The 18,761-nt window shown below is 39.3% G+C and overlaps 1 protein-coding gene across 1 annotated transcript; it reads left to right on the top strand.

Annotated features, from left to right (window-relative positions):
- Nucleotides 1-8,379: 8,379 nt before the first annotated feature.
- Nucleotides 8,380-12,941, top strand: LOC109913251 (secreted phosphoprotein 24-like). Its single transcript, XM_020512741.2, has 9 exons — nt 8,380-8,431; nt 8,574-8,677; nt 8,997-9,125; nt 9,340-9,471; nt 9,587-9,631; nt 10,235-10,279; nt 12,345-12,389; nt 12,672-12,716; nt 12,851-12,941. The coding sequence occupies exons 1-9, from the start codon at nt 8,380-8,382 to the stop codon at nt 12,881-12,883; spliced, it is 630 nt and encodes a 209-aa protein (XP_020368330.1). The 3' UTR covers nt 12,884-12,941.
- Nucleotides 12,942-18,761: the final 5,820 nt, after the last annotated feature.

Raw genomic sequence — 18,761 nt, 5'->3', positions numbered from 1 at the left:
AATGTTGTACCTTTGTTTAAGAAAGGTTGTAAGGAGAAACTGGGGAACGATAGACCTGTGAGTCTGACTTCAGTTGTGGGCAAATTGTTGGAGGTGATTACAAAAGATAGGATTTATGGACATTTGGAGAGATAACAATTGATTAGGAATGGTCAGCATGGTTTTATGAGAGGAAAACCGTGTCTTACAAACTTAATTGAGTTTTTTGAGAAAGTTACCAAAAAGATTAGTGAAGACAGAGTAGTAGATATTGTTTATAAGTAGTTCTCCTATAATGTGACAGTTGTAGACACTGATACCTATCCTGGATGCTGTGAGTATTACAATGTTAACCATTAATTGCTCTGTTGTAGTTAAACCTTACTACACTTGAAGCTTTAGTATGACAACACAATGATCTACCATGGAACATTAGAAATTTTGTGTGACCTCACGCTATAGAAGATCGTGTTATAGGGAAATTGCTGTAGAAAATCGCTATACCTGTGCAGTAGAAAATTCACATTATCCAAACAGCGTCTACTATTCATCAATCACGTTACAGCCAATTAACGTTAATGAAACACGTGTTGTAGCAAAACTACCTGTATTTGGATTTTAGTAAAGCCTTTAACAAGGTTCTGCATGGTAGACTAATTAGTAGAGTTAGGTCGCATGGGATTCAGGGTGACCTTGCCAATTGGATACGTAATTGGCTCAATGGCAGGAGACAGAGAGTAATAGTGGAGTGTTGCCATTTGGACTGGAGGCTTGTGACCAGCGGTGTTCCACAGGTATTGGATCTGGGTCCTCTTTTGTTTGTCAATTATATAAATGATTTGGATGAGAATATAGAAGCCAAGATTAATAAGTTTGCAGAGGAAACCAAAATTGGTGGGATAGTAGAGAATGAAGAAGGTTTTCTAAGATTACAAAGGAATCTTGATCAAATGGGTCAATGAGCTGAAAAACAGCAGATGGAGTTCAATCTGGATAAACACTAGGTATTGCATTTTGGTACAACAAACAAGGGTAGGGCTTATACAAATAATGGTAGGGCCTTCAGTAGTGTTGTAAAACAGAGGGACCTGGGGTGCAGGTACATAATTCTTTGAAGTTTGCATCATTTACAGACAGGGTGGTTAAAAAGGCGTTTGGCATGCTTGCCTCCATTGTGCAGCCCTTTGAGTAGAGGAATTGGGAAGTCATATTGCGGTTGTACAGGATGTTGGTGAGGCTTCCTCTGGAGTACTGTGTCCTGTTCTGGTTGCCCAGTTATAGGAAGGATATTATTAAACTGAAGAAAGTTCAAAAGAGATTTACCAGGATGTTGCCAAGAATGGAGGGTTTGAGTCATAAAGAGAGGCTGGATAGGCTGGGACACTTTTCACTGGAACATAGAAGATTGAGGGGTGACCTTATAGAGGTTTATAAAATTATGAGGGACACAGATAAGGTGAATGGCAGGGGTCTTTTCCCTAGGGTGGGGGATTTCAAGACTAGGTGGCACATTTTTAAAGTGAGAAGAGAGAGATTTAAAAGGCATAAGAGACAAACTTTTTACACAGAGGGTATTCACGCATGGAATGAACTTCCTGATGAAGTGGTGGATGCAGGTTTAAAAACATTTGGATGGATACATAAATAGGAAAGTATTGGAGGGATGTGGGCCAAGAGTGGGCAGGTGGGACAAGTTTAATTTGGAATCATGTTCAGCATGGACTGGTTGGACCAAAGGGTCTGTTTCCATGCTGTATGACTGTATGACTCTATAACTTCCTAACTGAACCAAAAGTAAGGGCTGTACCAACCACTTTCATCTGCCATAATACACAACTCTCTCCCATTTCACAAGGGTAAACAGATGACCACAGGGCAGACAAAGGGGTGATGGGCTTCTTCACATTCAGCTCCTCAACCCTTATGTGGAAAGGATCCTGACCCTGATATACTAATTGTCTAACTGACCACCACAAGTAACCGAATCCAAGTCACTGGTGTCATTGGGGGCTGCCTTTGACTTAATGTGCGAGGATCTTCCGAGAGAAAGCTATTGCCCATGACTTGACTGAGGACTGCTGAGAGCCATAACAAGTTTCCTGGCTTTGTGCCTGCAGTAAATTGTACGGTAATACAGCAATTCTGTGAGCTTGATTTGTCTGGCTGAGGGCTAAGGTACAAACAGGCAAGGCAAACCAAGTCAAGGCAGGGAGGCTATGAGCATCCAGGTAAATACATCATGAGTGAAATCTAAGGCAACAAGCAAAGAGGCTGAAGATTGAGCCTGGTCCAGTCCATGAGCTGGGTGTGCGTCCCTGAGTGCAGTGTCCTTGCTGCAGCGTGACAATGATAGCTGCTGTTGCACCCTGAGGTATTGCATTGAAGTGCAGAAGTGGACTGATGATGTACCATGAGTGTTCTTAGAGGCTAGCACATCTTGGATGCCAATGTCTGTCTATCTGGGGTGCACATCGCTGGTGCTGATTAAGTGCGCCCTGAAAAGCTGAGACCTAGTGTTCAACATGGAGTTCTTTTTGAATAAACAGTGAGCTGAAGTTTGCAGGTGCCTGCTCTGATACCCGTGTCAAGAAGTTTCAACATTGAATTTGCTCACAGCGGATGGTACAATAGAAAGCAGCAAAGTAATGAAGTCATTAATAATGAATCACCCATTTAATACTCAACTTGTCAATTCCTACTTAGAATCTTGCCTCAATGCCCAAACTTAATTAAAAGATGCAGTGAGATGTTCCTGATGTCAAGATAATCCTCAATGGACCTCTTGCATGATTCTGCCACTTTTCTTGCCAAAGACGCTATAAAATTTGGCTCTAATACTTTTTACAAGCATAATAGAAGAAGGAGAGTAGCAAAAGACAACATTATTCCTTCGAGACAAAGACAGGAATAATTATAATTACAAAGAGGGAAATGGCAGAGACAATTAACAAATATTTGGTGTCTCACTTCGCAGTTAAAAAAAAATATCTGAAATATTGAAAACTTAAGAATCTAATGAGAATGAGGAACTTAATAAAAACTTAAATTATTGGATAAATTAATTGTACTAAAATCCAACAAACCTCTAGCGTTGATAGCTGATATTCTAGTGTTCTATAAGAGGACAAACGCATTTATGAACTTTCAAAATTACCTAGATTCTGGAGCAGATACAGCAGATTTTTTGGTTGCAAAAAAAGACTGTTATTCAAGAAAAGGAGGATGAGAAAGAAGACCTACAGGCTACAGTTGGCAGGAAGAGAGAGGGAAACCATGGATGTAGTGTTTTTGACTTCTAAATAGGTATTTCACAACGGACCACATGAAAGGATATGCACAAGATAAAGGTTTGTGGAGATGGAAAAATTGATAGGACAACTTGTCATTCATAAATAGTGAATTGGAGCTCTTGTTGGCGGAGCTCAAGCAAAGTGAAGCCTTTTGGAGGAATGAGGGAAATAGCCTGCATTAATCGCTGCTTAAATAATTTAAGAAGAAATGAAATTTTCCTACAGGAATGTAGGAAAAGGTTCAATGATCTGACAAACTTTCAATGATTGGTGTGTGGCAACAATTTGTCAAATTGAATTTGTGTTGTATTAACTCAAGGAAAAGCAGTTGCTACATTCTATAAGGACTTGTATGCTGCATTATGACAAAGAACAAAGTATTCACATTTACTGTCACTCTAACCTCTAGATCTCTCCAGAAGAACCGCTTGCCAATACCTTTCTTGTGAATATTTACTTTGCACACCAAAACTCCCACAAGAACCATTAATATTCACCCTCAAATTGTTGAAAGATAAAAATTGTTATTTGTAATGCAATGCCCACCATTACCAGACCATGGTTGGAGAGTTTGATGCCAGCAAGTGAGTCTTAACTAGAAGGGATTCTATTGTCTGAAATGAAATATAGTGTATTTGCAGGAATGCAATCAGGTATAAATTACATTGCTAAAGTCAACATTGTTCCTAAATCTCTCTGGATACCTAGGGCATAAATCTTGACTCTAGAATTTCATAGGCATTTCTGTCTGTAATGAGCTCATTATAGGATCATTGCTTTTTAAAATGGTAATCCATCGACACCTTCAGTGGAAAATCTTGTTTTTGATTAAATTGTAGCATCTCAGGCAGATCCAGTTTCTCCCCATTTCTACCAATAGACAAATTAAGTAACACTCTTCTGCTCACTCTCGTTCTAACTACCAGCCTACAATAATCTTCATTGGCTATTACATTCAATCATCCATTTTCACTTTGAAGATTGACCACAAGCAACATTCATTTTGAGAAGAGGTGGGATGTAAATATTGAACTGCAAAATAAATAAGCAGCAGGAGCGTGCTGGCAAGCAACCAAATGACATTGATTCAAATATTATGAAATAGGGCGCGGTCTGCTTAAATCTCCAACCTGCAACAATATTAGCCATTTCAAAGATTGCTTAAAGTGGTTTTAAAGTCTTAAGGATTCTGTTTTGAATATCTGATGTTGTTAATTGAAATCTAATTCCTGTTTTTCTGTTGAATTTGGCACCTGTTCAATTTCTTCTTTCGTTGAACTGCTCGATGCTAGGCTTCTCTTGGTTTTTCCCCTCCCCCTCATCCTCCCTGTTCTCCTCCCACAGTAAACCTTGGGCATCCTCATAGCGTCATGTAGCCGGGAAGGCAGGAACCTCTGACCATTGACTTTTCCGCAAGTGTCAATAACCCCCCAGCCCAAAATAAATCTGTGGATGTAGCGCCTACACATGTAGAGTTAAATGGTTTCTGTTGTCAGGAGTACATTACAGCTACAGAAAAGTTCTGGTATTTGCTGTGATTTCGCTCAATGGTTTCTTTTCAGAAACCCGCTCAGAGTCAGCAAGTATTGATTTTGATTAATTAAGACCGCACAAATTAATGGCCAAAATTTACTGTACCTGCAACATTGAAATGCACAAGTCAAGTTAAGACAAACCATTAACTTTGGGTATTGCTGAACACAGATATACACATGACTGTGTATATTAGTTGTTTATCATTGACATGTGCAGAGTCTGGTATTAACTCAGCAAACTCGTTCATTGAATGAAGGCAGAAATAAGAAAATTAACTTCATTGTAATGCAACAGTCAATTTTGTGCTCAGAATGTCAGGCAATGGAGGACATTCACTTGATTTGCCCATTGGTCACACATAAGAAAATTAATTCAACTCTCTGTCTCTGGGGGTTGCTATAAAGCAACATAAAATTCCCAGGTGCAATGTATGAGATGACACATGGTGCACTAGCCATGAACTCTGTGAGTTCCTGGACCATATTTGGCTATGGCTAGCTAGAACAATACTAGACAGTCCCTGTTTGTAAATGGGTTCCATTCCTGACTCCTTAAGTTGACTCGTACACAAGTTGAAACACAATGCAGGAGAACCTAAAGTAGCAGTTCGTAAGTACAGAAAATGTTTGTACGTCGGATATTTAAAATGACACCCCTGTATGGGTTTGCGTTCATAAGTAAATCGGGGACCGCCCCCCCCCGCCAACATCCTATGTTGTGCAACATCAGCGAACATTTATTCTGCACCTTCATCTTGAATATATTTTGCTACTGAAAGTCATTAAGCATGTACCATGACAACAGGATGACAAGCCCAGTGGGCTTTTGGGGACCATGATGCATAATGCTATTGTCTATCTGCTGAAGAGATGATATTTAAGAGATGAAAGAAACAAAATGATGACAGAGAAGGAAGTCCTGTGCATGTCAAAGTCAATTGTCAAAAAGAAATATAGAGAGGAAAAGAAAGTTACGTTATGAGACAGAAAAATAAGACACAGAAGGTTATATTTAATGAAGAAACTTAACATTTTAAATGTTACACTTTGAAAATCTCCACAACAATTGACTACTTGCAGAAATAAAACTTCATATTACAAACCACTTCCCTGCTGAGACACAGAGATTGATTAACATTCTGGTCACAATTATCACATCGTTTTGAAAAAGAAGTTAATCATGTTTTCAACCTCTCTGCTGTGTTTAATAGATAATTAACGTGCATGTCCAGCAAGTTATTAAACATAACTGGAAGATTGGCGTGACAACAGATCAAGACCTTGGAGTGCCATGGGCTTGAAATTGTGACTTTTTTTTTAAAAAGCATATTATAATCTCCTTCCACTCAACAGAAAGCAATCTCATGCGGAAATGTTATATTTTGGTCTTCCAGGAATATGCAAAAGATGGATGATAAATAAAAGACAGCACTAGTCTTTGTGTGTTAGTGCTGACAATCTAGAGCGTATACTAGTGTGCCATGAAGGTCACCGCTCTGAGAAAAGCCATTTAAGCACTTCTGCCCTACAGGAATCAAGTAAACACCCTCCATTGCCTGACATTCTGAGCACAAAATTGACTGCTGTATTACAATGTAGGTAATTTTCTTATTTCTGCCTTCAGTCAATGAATGAGTTTGCTGAGTTGCTCTGAGCACCGGAAACTAATTAGCTAGCAAACTGGGCAGAAGGAAACTGAAAAACAGAAGAACTATCCCTCTCTACTCAAAACCAAATGACCAATAACTATGATGAAAGATGATGTGAAGCGCGTCTTTCACACAAAGGGTGGTGAGTGCCTGGAACGCGCTGTCAGAAATGGTGGTGGAAGCAGACACAGTAGCAGCATTCAAGAAGCATCTGGACAAATAGATGAATAGGAAGAGAATCGAGGGATACAGATCCTGTAAGTGAAGACAATTTTAGTATGGAAGGGCAAAATGTGTCGAAGCAGGCTTGGAGGGCCAAAAGGCCTGTTCCTGTCTGTATTGTTCTTTGTTCTTTTGTGCATTATGATCAGGACAAAAGACTTTTACTCAACTTACAAAGCCAAAAGTCTTGAAATCAACTATTGAACTACCAAGGTCAACATTACCCTAGGATTTAATGTCACAGCCAAAATATTCAACTGTCTGCACCCCAGGAACAGAGACTGATTCATACACTTCATCTTTAAATTTTATCTTTTAGAACTCATCTCTTCGTTCGACTCTGCACATACATGTATTGCATTACGAAACTGTGTTTTCTTTTATTTTCAAGAAATCCAGATTAAATCTGCTCCCTTTAGCACCTAATTTTTTGGGGGGGTCTGCGAGAAAGGTATTCACAAGGAAACAGATCTTTTCCATAACCAGCTTTGTTGTAAACAACCGGGAGGGGCGGGTATGGAAAATAATGCAGGGGGACCAATTCAATCCACCTCACCTGGCAGATTAACTGTTTGAGGTAGATTCATAGAATCCCTAAAGTGCAGGAACAGGCCATTCAGCCCATTGAGTCTGCACTGACCCTCCAGGGACATCCCACCCAGACCCAGCCCCTCACCTTATCCCTGTAATCCTGTATTTCCCATGGCTAATCTATCTAGCCTGCACATCCCTGGACACCACGGGGCAATTTTAGCATGGCAATCCATCTAACCTGCACATCTTTGAATCCTGAAACTATAACAAATTGGGTACCTCACCTAGGGACTGATTGTAACAAGATTGTAACAATATGGGGCAGCATGGTGGGTCGGTGGTTAGCATTGCAGCCTCACTGTGTCAGGGACCTAGGTTCGATTCCAGCCTTGAGTGACTGTCTCTGTGGGGCTTGCACATTCTTCATGTGTCTGCGTGGGTTTCCTCCAGGTGCTTGGGTTCCCTCCCATAGTTCAATGATGTGCAGGCTAGGTGGATTAGCCATGGGATATGTAGAGTTACAGGGATAGGGTAGGGGTTGGTTCTGGGTGGGAAACTCTTTGGAGGGTTAGTGTGGATTCAATCAGCCAAATGGCTTGCTTCCACACCGCAGGAATTCTATGAGGGGCAAGAAAGTGGAGTCAATTGACCAGTGTGCTCTACAAATTCACAGTGCCTAGTGCATGCCTTCAACACCTGAACTTGAAAAACAATTTGTGAAATAAAAATGATGTGCTTTGTGAATGTACAATGATTATTTTTTGCATCAACCTTCGATTCAACATGAGCTCAATATGCTTTGTGTACTGAATGTGTACAACACATTTAGCCATGTAAACACAGGAGCACTGACATGCATATATTGTGCAAATTATAGCAGATAATTTCCTGTCTTCTTGTCAATTCATAATTTCACATACTGAAAATAATATCTGATCTCACCAAATCTAAACATGATGATGATACTGGGCGGACGTTCTGACCATATTAGAGCCATTTGGCAGCAGCTTTCCCTGCCCAAGACCAAAACTGAGTAAATATGAGTCAATGTTTGAATGTGGTTGAGGCGCGGGATATAAAGACTGAACGCAGCAAGGAAAGGGCAGAGCAAGAGAGAGAAGCAGCTCCTTTACTCTGAGAAAGCAGCCAGCTGATCACACAAGAGGCAGAATGAAAGCCTTCCTCCTCACCATTGCTGCAGTGCAGATTCTCCACTGCTCAGGTAGGTACCAGAGACAGCAGCACCCCATTGAGCAACCAGTTATTGACAATGAGGCTCACTCGCTGAGATATCACCAATGTGTAAAAATAACTCGCTGAAGAACTCCGGAATGTTTTGTACAACTTTCCTTTTGTCTCAACAGGAATACCGAGCCCAAAGGATGCTCTGAGAGTGTCTGTTCTAAAACTGAACCAAATCACTGAGACCAGCAATCTATGTGGGATAACCAGGAGAAGAGTGAAGGATGTAAGTGTGTCCTGGTCTCAGTCTGTTTCAATCTCTAAATTCTAGAAGAATGTTACTGAATACAGTGTGACACGAATTATTAAACAGAAGCAGAATGTTGTATTACACACACTGATGGGAGTCCACCTATCACCACCATTCCGCTACCCCTCCCCCCTCCCTTTATCTCCAGCTCCCCCTACCCCCACATTCATCCCTGAAGAAGGATAATACCCAAAACGTTGACTCCTCCTCTTCCAGATGCTGCCTAGCTTGCTGTATTTTTCCAGCCTCCTGTTTGTCTATCTATGTTACTAATGAACTGTTTCCCTCTCACTAGATTCATCGCACAGGAAAATTGTCGTACAACGTGGATTTAACATTCTCTGTGAAAGAAACCGTCTGCTCCAAGAATTCTGGACTGGAATTTGATGACCCCAGCTGTCACTTCCGTCCCAAAAAGGCTGCAGTAAGTTCTGAGTTACATTGTCACACTCATACCAGCATATGTGTATCACAAAAAGGGCCCTGTATACTGAGTTACATCTCAAAAAACCATGTGCACTGAATTATATATCATAGATAGAGCTGCTCACATTGAGATATATGACAGAAAGTGCACTGTGTACTGTTTTATAGCATGCAAGTACTGACTGTAATTTTAATCAAATCTGTTTTGACAGGAGAAAGGCTTTTGCAAAAGCCACATTGAATATTATGCTGATGAGGTTATAGACGTTGATGTGGAGTGTCGAGGGCTGAAGACAATCAACAGTGAAAGTGGATCATTTGAGTCAAGTGAAAACAGTGTCGAGGTAACCTCAAAATTATATACGTCAAGATACAGGAAGATTTTACATTTCAGGTGGTTTACCAGATTTCTCATTGGCCTTCTGTGCTAAATATAGATATATTAATATTTTATTACAGGTCAAAACCAAATCAAAGGAGAAAGGAATCAAGGAATCATCCAAAGTAAGTAGAAACTGGGAATTCTGTAAGATTACTTTCCTTCTGATCCAAATTACCTACAAAAATGAGTAGAATCCAGAATCCAAGGGTTTCAGAATGAAGTGTGAAATGACAATTTATTTCAGCCTGAAAAAACTGTGGGTGGGGAGTCTGATGTTTGAACTCACATACACTCAAGGTGTCTTGCTTTCTATGAAGGTAAAGCCAGTAGAATATCCATGGGCCTGGGCAGGCACAAATGACGGCATCAGGAGAATGGTCTTTCTTACATTCTCAACAATAGTAGGCTCTAATTACTAGCACTTCCTTTGTAAGGGATATTTTGCAGGGTGGGCACTGCAGATTCAATGGTGTATCTCACACTTGACTAGTTTAACTATCAACACCAAAGCCCAACCGTTCCAGGGCAGGGTCAATTCTTGCTGCACTGGAGAACAGGAGCTGTTTGGTTCATTCCAGTACTGAATCCAAATTCCAAAATTTGCAAGCGCTGTCACTTCCTCATTTGAAATGTGGCATCATTTAGAAATTATGTTTTGAGATGATTCTAAAATTCAAGGTTTAGAAGATAAAAGTAAATATTTAAATCAGAATGTTTTACTCCAGGTAAAAAACAAGTCAACAGAAACATCACTCGAGGACTTTCCAGATGTGAGTATTTATGTCAGTTATTTAACTCACTATCTCTTCATGGAGCACCCTCATTAACTGATTCTTAGTTTGTCCCAGGCTGAAGAGATCAGTCATAATAACTTCCTCAAAAGGAGCAGGATTTGAGCCCACATTATTGGCGCTATTCTGTATCAAACTCTTGACACTGAGCTTAATGGATACATCATCAGATATCCCAGCTACATGGCAATATAGTCTGAAGATTGTAATTGACTGAATATCCAACAGAGGAAGCCCTGAAAATCAATTGCTGTTAGGTTTTTCAGTTTTTCAGTTGTTGTTCGTGGATTGCTGAATGATGTCTAATGGATATTAGCTGTTTCCTAAATTATAGAATTTTCTAGAATCATAGAAAATACTTTTCTGTGATAAGAAATTTGATAGCAGGACACACACAACTGATGGCTTCATGAGGGAAGCATCATTTACCATCTCCTCATGCAATAGAAACATAGAAACATTGAAAATAGGAGCAAAATTAGGACATTCAGCCCATTGAGTACAAACTCCCTCTATCTCTATCTGCCATGTTCTTAGTCTCCCCATTCACCTATTCACCTTAAGCTTCTAGAAATCTATCTATTTCTTTCTTAAATATGTGAGCCTTCTGTGGTTGGGAATTCCACAGGTTCACGAACCTCTGAATGAAGAGATTTCTCCACAGCTCAGCCCAAAATAACCAATCTCATCTCCTGAGACTGTGATCCCCTGTTTTGGACTTCCCCACTCCAGAGAAGCATTATTACTTCTTCCAGTCTCTCCAACCTGTCAGAATTTTATTTGTTCAAATAAATTCTCTGTCATTCTTCTAAACTCCACTGAATATATGTCCAACCGACCTAAACTCTACTCATATGACAAACCTGCCATCACAGGGATCATTGTCATGAACCTTCACTGCACTCCCTCCACGCCAATCATATCTTCTTAGGTAAGGAGACCAAGACTGCACACTATACTCCAGCTGTGGCCTCACCGAGCTATCGTAAGACTTCCTTGCTTCTGTACTTAAACCCTCTTGCAAAGAAAGCCGAGAAGCCATTTGCCTCCTAAATGTTTGCAGCAACTAAATATTTGCTTTCAATGACTGATTTACAAGGACAACCTTGTCCCCTTGTACTTTCTCAACCTACCATAACTTAAATAACAATCTGCCTTATTGTTTTTAAGAGGTTAACTTATTCAACTACATCTGCCATGCATTTTCCACTCACTCAACCTGTCAAATTCACTCTGAAATGTTTTTTCATCCTCCTCACCACTCACACTCCCACTTAGTTTTGTTTCGCCAGCAAACATGGAAATATTACATTTGATTCCTTCATCAAATCATTGATTGATGTTATGAAAAACTCAGGCTTAATCAAAACGATAGTAGGAAAGATCATTCTTGCTGATTTCTGTGACAGTGTCAACACAATACACAGCAACAAATGGAGAATCTCAGTCTCCCTTAGTTTATCCATTAATCCACTGTCCCAGGGCTGGATTGATTATTGCTGCATTTAAGAACAGGACACTCCATGCCAGCACAGGGGAGGCAATAGCCTAGTGGTATTATTGCTGGACTGTTAATCCAGGGATCCAGATAACATTCCAGGGACCTGGGTTCAAATCCTGCCATAGAAGATGGTGGAATTTGAATTTAATAAATATTTACAGTTAAGAATCTAATGATGACTGTGAATCCATTGTCACAGTTGGGGAGAAGCCCATCTGGTTCACTAATGTCCTTCAGGGAAGGAAACTGCCATCCTTACCTGGTCTGGACTACAAGTGACTCCAGATCCACAGCAATGTGGTTGACTCTTAACTGCCCTCTGGGCAATAAATGCTGGCCTAGCCAGCAATGCTCCTCATCTTATGAATGAATAAAGAAAGGGGATAAAAAGCACTGAGTCACTAAATCTCAACTCTGTAGTTCAAAATGTTGTCGCTTTCATTTATAATCTAATAACATTTAATCCTTTTGCTTACAAACTATTCTATAAGTCAAGTTTATTTATTAAGCACTAAATTTTTCAATCTGAATACTTCAATCCAGGTGGAAAGCAAGTCAACAGAAACATCACTGGAGGATTCTCTAAATGTAAGTATAATCTGTGATTTTGTGTCAGATGTTTATTAATGAAAATAAAATGTTGAAACTTGGATTCAACTGCATTGCAATGAAGTGAGGCAGTTCAGAGTTTCTACTAAATTAAACATATATCTTAGAGAATAGAAAGTTCAACAGTTAACACGTCCTCATTTATGGTTTAATAATTAGCAAAATCGGCGGTTTAAAGATAATTCCAAAACTTAATATTTGTTTTCAAATGTCTCATTGATTCCTTGTTGTAAACAGATAAATCTGAATATTTTAATACAGGTCGATAGCAAATCAACAGAAACGTCATTCATTGTGTCTTCAAACGTGAGTATAAACTGGGATTTTGTGTCAAAAGAATTGCTTAGCAATCATGATCATCAATAAAAATAAAACACTGAACTCAATCTGAACTCAGTCCATCTGAAAATGATCATTGTCTTCATTCTGTTCATTTCCAGGAACACTATGATGATTCAAGAGGTCAACACTAACCAGGAATAAAACTTCTGAAAAGCCCAATTTGGTGTCAACATAAGACCTCATTCGGATTAAAGAAAATGAATCATTGTACTCTACTTGATCATATATAACAGTGAGGGGACTTGGCTTTCCTGACTGTACATTTTATTGTAACTGGGAAATTCTATAGCTTGTAAATGTTCTATTCTTTGTTGTATATTGTTGTCTTGTACTTTTCTTGTACTTTTACATTAAAAGTGTAAAGAGAATAAAACCTGATATCACTCTGAACGTTGTTTCTCATTTCACTGATTGGATGGGAACTCAGAAAGACACAGCACTCAAATCAACTTGTCACATACTGTGAACAGTTCCCTCAAGTGATCGATGGTCAAGGTTCCTCAACTGACTGGAGGATTGGAACTTCACTGTTGAAACTGGATGAATCAGGATGGGAATGTGGAATTGCATGAAGTCTGCTTACTTCACTCTGTGGACTTCCAAATCATAAGCTTGTCTGATCCTTAAATCTGTGGCAGCTGAGCCTTGTCCATGAAAAAAATATGAACAGTCAATATAGTTGAATTTTACCTTGCTGGAATCTTATCATAACTTTAAAAAGAAATGTTACTGGATAATTTGTCCCAGTACCTTGGTTAAAAGTAGCAAAAATTGGGATAGACAAAGGAAATTGATATTAAAAATATCCAGAACTGTTTGCCTCCAGTATTTGCTCTGAAGTCAAGTCACGGAGTTCGCAGCAAAGGAATAAGTAGAAAATCCCCAAATTCCCCACAACTTGCTCCAACAGGGTCAGTGTCAACAGTATTAAAGACTTGAATATTGAATATTGATAAAGATACATTCTGTTGAAGATGTTTATCTTGCTCTCATCAGAAAAATTTGCAAGAAATTATAATGTAAAGGGAAATCTTAATAATGTACGGATTAAGAATACTGATTGTTTTGCAAGTGGACTCTGACTGGTAGAGGTGTTGCCATATATAATACATCAGTTAATGATGACTGACAGTTAACTCCAAATGATTTGTGTTTTGACCAAAGTTGAAGACTGAATATCCAAGGGTATTCAACCTTTAGGGAGGGCAGACTAAACAAATAAAAATTGGGGTGGGATTGTTGCTAAAAAATAGAATTAGTGCAATGCGGGAAAGGTACTGTGTAGAAAACATAGATATAGAATCTTTCTAGGTGGCACTAAGAATCTACAAGGAGTAGAAAATTATTGATGGAAGTTGTCCGCAGGCCTGCAAACAAAGTGTTAAGATAAGGGATGGTATTAAATAGACAATTAGGGATGCCTGCAAAAAAGGGTGCTACAGTAATCATGGATGACTTTAATCTACATATTGACTGGTCAAAGCATTTTTGTAATACTACTGTGATAGATGAATTTCTGAAATATGTGCAGGGTGATTTTTCAGACCAGTTTGTTGAGGAACCAACTCGGCAGCAGGCTATCCTATACTTTGTTTTGTGCAATGAGAAAGGATTAATTAATATTCCTACTGTGAGACGCCCTTCAGAAAAATGTCAGTATAACATGATAGAATTCTTCATTGGGATAGAATGTGAAGTATTTCAATCTGAAAGTAAGGTCCTAAATATAAACAAAAGGAAACTACAAATTATGAGGCATGAGTTGGCTGCAATTGCTGGGCAATGTTATTAAAAGATATGACAGTGGATGGGCAATCGTTGGTATTTAAGGTACAAATGTTGCATTGAAACAGTTATTCATTCCTTTTGACTGAAAACACAAGTGGCCCAAGTATGGCTAAAAAATAAATTACGGGCAACATTATTTCCAAAGGCGAGTTATTTAAAGTTGCTGGAAAAAAGTAGCAAGCCTGAAGTCTGGGAGCAATTTAGGATTCAGCAAAGACGTACAAAGAGGTTAATTAAGAAATGAAAAATAGCATATGAAAGTAAATCAGCAAGGAACATAAAAGCAAAGTGTAAGAATCTCTCAACGTATGGAAAAAGAAAAAAAAAAAAATGAATTATCTCATTTGAAGTGGGAAAATTGAAATGGAGAAGAAGGAAAAGACGATTTGTTTAACTTGAAAGGGTTCAGGAAAGATTTACAAGGACGTTGCCGGGGTTAGAGGGCTTGAGCTGTAGGGAGAGGCTGAATAGGCTGGGGCTATTTTCCCTGGAGCAGAGGCTGAGGGGTGACCTTATAGGGGTTTCTAAAATCATGAGGGGTATGGATAGGGTGAATAGCCAAGGTCTTTTTCCCAGGGTAGGGAAGTCCAAAACAGGAGGGCATAGGTTTAAAGTGAGAGGTAAAAGATTTATAAGAGACCTAAGGGGTAATGTCTTCATGCAGAGCATGGTGCAAGTATGGAATGAACTGCCAGAGGAAGTGGTGGAGGCTGATACAATTACAATATTTAAAAGGTGTCTGGATGGTTACATGATTTGGAAGGGTTTAGAGGCATATGGGGCAAATACTTACAAATGGACTAGATTTATTTAGGATATCTGGTTGACATGGATGCGTTGGACTTTTCTGTGCTGTACAGCTCTATGACAAGGGAAATAAACAGCTACTTTAGTTCTATCTCCACAGAAGAAGGCAGATATAGCTTTCCAAATGTGCTAGATATAGAAGAAAGGGTCTATTGGTAAACAGGAATTGATGGAGATTATTATCAATGTAAAAATAGTGCTGGAGGAATTAATGGGGCTAGAAGCAAAAAGATCTCCAGGGACTGGTAATCTGCATTCCCAGGTGTCTGTAAGAGGTAGCAATGGAAATCATGCATGCTGTTGTTGTTATTTTCTAAATTCCGGAGATTCTAGAACAATCCAGGCAGATCGGAGAGTGGTAAATGTGACCTCTCTGTTTAAAAAGGAGACAGAAAGCAGAAAATTACAGACTAGTTAGTCTGAAGTGCTGGAGTCTATTATAATGGATATGATAGCAGGACACTGAGAAAATAGCAATAGGATTATCCAAAATCAACATGGATTCATGAAAAGGAAATCATGTTTGACACTCTACTAAAGATTGTTGAGGATGTAACTAATTGAATAAATGAAGCAGGGCATTTGGATTTTTACAAAGCTTTAGATAAGATTCCACATATGAGATAGTGCACAAAATCAAAGAATTTAGGATTTTTGGGAATATACTGGCATGCATTGAGAATTGGTTATCGAACAGGAAACAGACAGTAGGAATAAATTGTTTTTCAGAGTGTAAGGTGTTGACTAGTATTCTGTGCTTGGGCCCCAGCTATTCACAATACATATCAACGATTTGGATGAGAGAATCAAATGTTATGTTTCCAAGTTTACTGACAACAGAATACCAGGTGGGATTGTGTGTGTTAAGGAGGATATAAAGAGCCCTCAAGGTGACTTAGGGAGGTTGAGTGACTGGGAAATTGCATGGCAGTTGCAGAAAAACATGGATATTCATTTTGGTAGAAAAAACAGTATAGCAGTATATTATTTAAAAGGTGATAGATTGAGAAACGCTGATGTACAAGCAACCAGGGTGTCCTTGTACACCAGTCACTGAAAGTAAGCATGCACGTTGCAGGAAGCAAGTTGGCAAGCAAATGGTATGTTGGCCTTCATTAAATACAGGAGCAAGGAGGCCTTATTGCAGCTGTACAGAGATTTGGTAGGATCGCATGAAAGTATTGTATACAGTTTTGGTTTCCTTCCTTAAGATACATCTAAAAATATACTTGCTAAAGAGGGAATTCAGTGAAGGTTCAATAAAATGATTACTGAGACTGAAAGTAAATTGTCTGAGGAGACATTGGGTTGACGAGACTGCTGTTCACTGGTATTTAGAAGAATGAGGGGGAGCTCATGGAAACATTTACCATATTGGCAGTACCAGACTAATTGGGTGCAAGGATGATATTTCCACTGGTCAAGGGGTCTAGAAGAAGGGATCACAGTCTCAGGATATGGAGCAGGCTTTGTCAGGCTAAACTGAAGATAAATTTCTTCCCTTAGAGGTGATGAACTACTACTCTAGAATGTTTTGGGAGACAAATCTCTGAATATGTTTCTCACAAAGTAATCTATAGACTTCTAGAGGCTAATTATGTCATGTGATATGGGGATCATGTTGAATGTAGACTCAATGGACTGAATGGCCTACTGTTACTTATATTTTCTAAAATTTTGAGCTTGTTTAAATTATAAGCCAGGCAGGTTACGTCTGATTGGTCAAGACTTTGGCATTGAGAAATGAACCAGAGGTTGGCTATCTCCTGTTTTGTTGAGTTGAAATAGACATAATGGGCATACATGTTCTCTCTGTCTTCAAAAAACACAATCCTCTGCACTAATATGAGAACTTTATAGGATGCAAAGTGTACTGCAATGCAAACCCAACTGATGCTCCTAAAGTAGTGTCAATGTAGAACATGAGACATTCAGGATTGTTTAGTAAATGTTATCCAATCACAAAATTATATCTAATAAATTGCAAGTGATGCTGAACATTGTATAATCATCCCTATTTCTGACCTTACGATACAGGGAAGTCATTTATGAAACAGCTGAAGACTGTTGGGTTTAGATCACTGCCCTGAGGAACTCCTGCAGCGAAGTCCTGGAGTTGAGAAGACTGACCTCCAACAACCACAAACATCTTCCTTTGTGCTAGATATGATTCCAAACAATGGAGGGTTTTCTCCCTGATTACCTTTGTCTCTACTCTTTTCTAGGGAATCTTGGTGTCATACTTGGGCAAATACTGCCTTGATGCCTTGATACCAGACAGTCACTCTCACCTCACCTCTGGAACTCTAATCTCACTGCTGGAATTCCGCTCCCTTGTTCAAGGAGCAAGGATGTAATGAGTTCAGGAGCTGTGAACACTGGCAATATACAAACCGGGAGTTAGTGAGAAATTTATTTTTATGCCAGTGTTGCTGGACAGCACTGCTGAAGACACTTCCCATTGCTTTATTGATGACTGAGTGTAGAGAGATGGGTTGGCAATTGGCCGGGTTGGATTTCTCATCCTTTTTGTGTGCAGAACATATCTGGGCAATTTTTCACATTGCTGGTTGAATGTCAGTGTTGTAATTATATTGGAACAGCCTGGCTAGAAGTATGACAATTTTAGAATATAAGTCTTTAGCTCTATGGTCAGAATATTGCCAGGGCCCACATCCTTTGCAGTATCCAGTGTCTTCAATCACTTATTGGTGGAGTGAATTGAGTTGGCTGAAATCTGCCATCTGTGATGCTGCAGATCATGGGAGAAGGCTGAGATGGATCATCTAGTTGACAATTCTGGCTGCAGGTTCTTGCGAATGCTTCAGCCTTCAATCCTTTGTATTGATGTGTTGCGCTCCTTATCATAACAAATGTAACATGGACAGATCAAAGAGAGGAGTGTCAGTTCTGAACCACATGCACATTTTCTAATCTTGTGCACTGTCTGTGTTGGCGTGTTACTTATACCTTTAATCTTAGGTGTTGGGCCATGTATTTTCATTTCTGTAGTCTGTAACATCACTTACTTCAGCTATGGCACCTGGCCTGACAAGTGAGCGCCACTTGTTCCTGTTATAAAGTTTAAAACAGGCAAGATGTCCACTTGAATAAATAAACTCAGTGAAAATCAAGCCAATTGGATCAATATTTTTGATCAACACAGTAATTTCTTCTAGGAATTTCTCGGGTTTCTTTCCAAATGGAAGTATAACATCTAATCCAGATATGCTTTCTGATGTTGGAGCATGTTGTACTGTACAAAATGCTTTGTGTGCATGACCACCAGGACTTCCGCTGTTCTGAAACTATGGGTGGAATTTTCCCGCCCCTGGATGACCCAGACAGTGATGAGTCAGTTGGGAAAATATGGTGAGATTGGAAATTAAGATTCGTGACGTTGAAAGAAAAATG

The sequence above is a fragment of the Rhincodon typus genome, chromosome 7, assembly GCF_021869965.1.
Source record: "Rhincodon typus isolate 14 chromosome 7, sRhiTyp1.1, whole genome shotgun sequence".
In the NCBI taxonomy this organism is placed as follows: domain Eukaryota; kingdom Metazoa; phylum Chordata; class Chondrichthyes; order Orectolobiformes; family Rhincodontidae; genus Rhincodon; species Rhincodon typus.
This window is presented reverse-complemented; position numbering and strand designations above follow the sequence as displayed.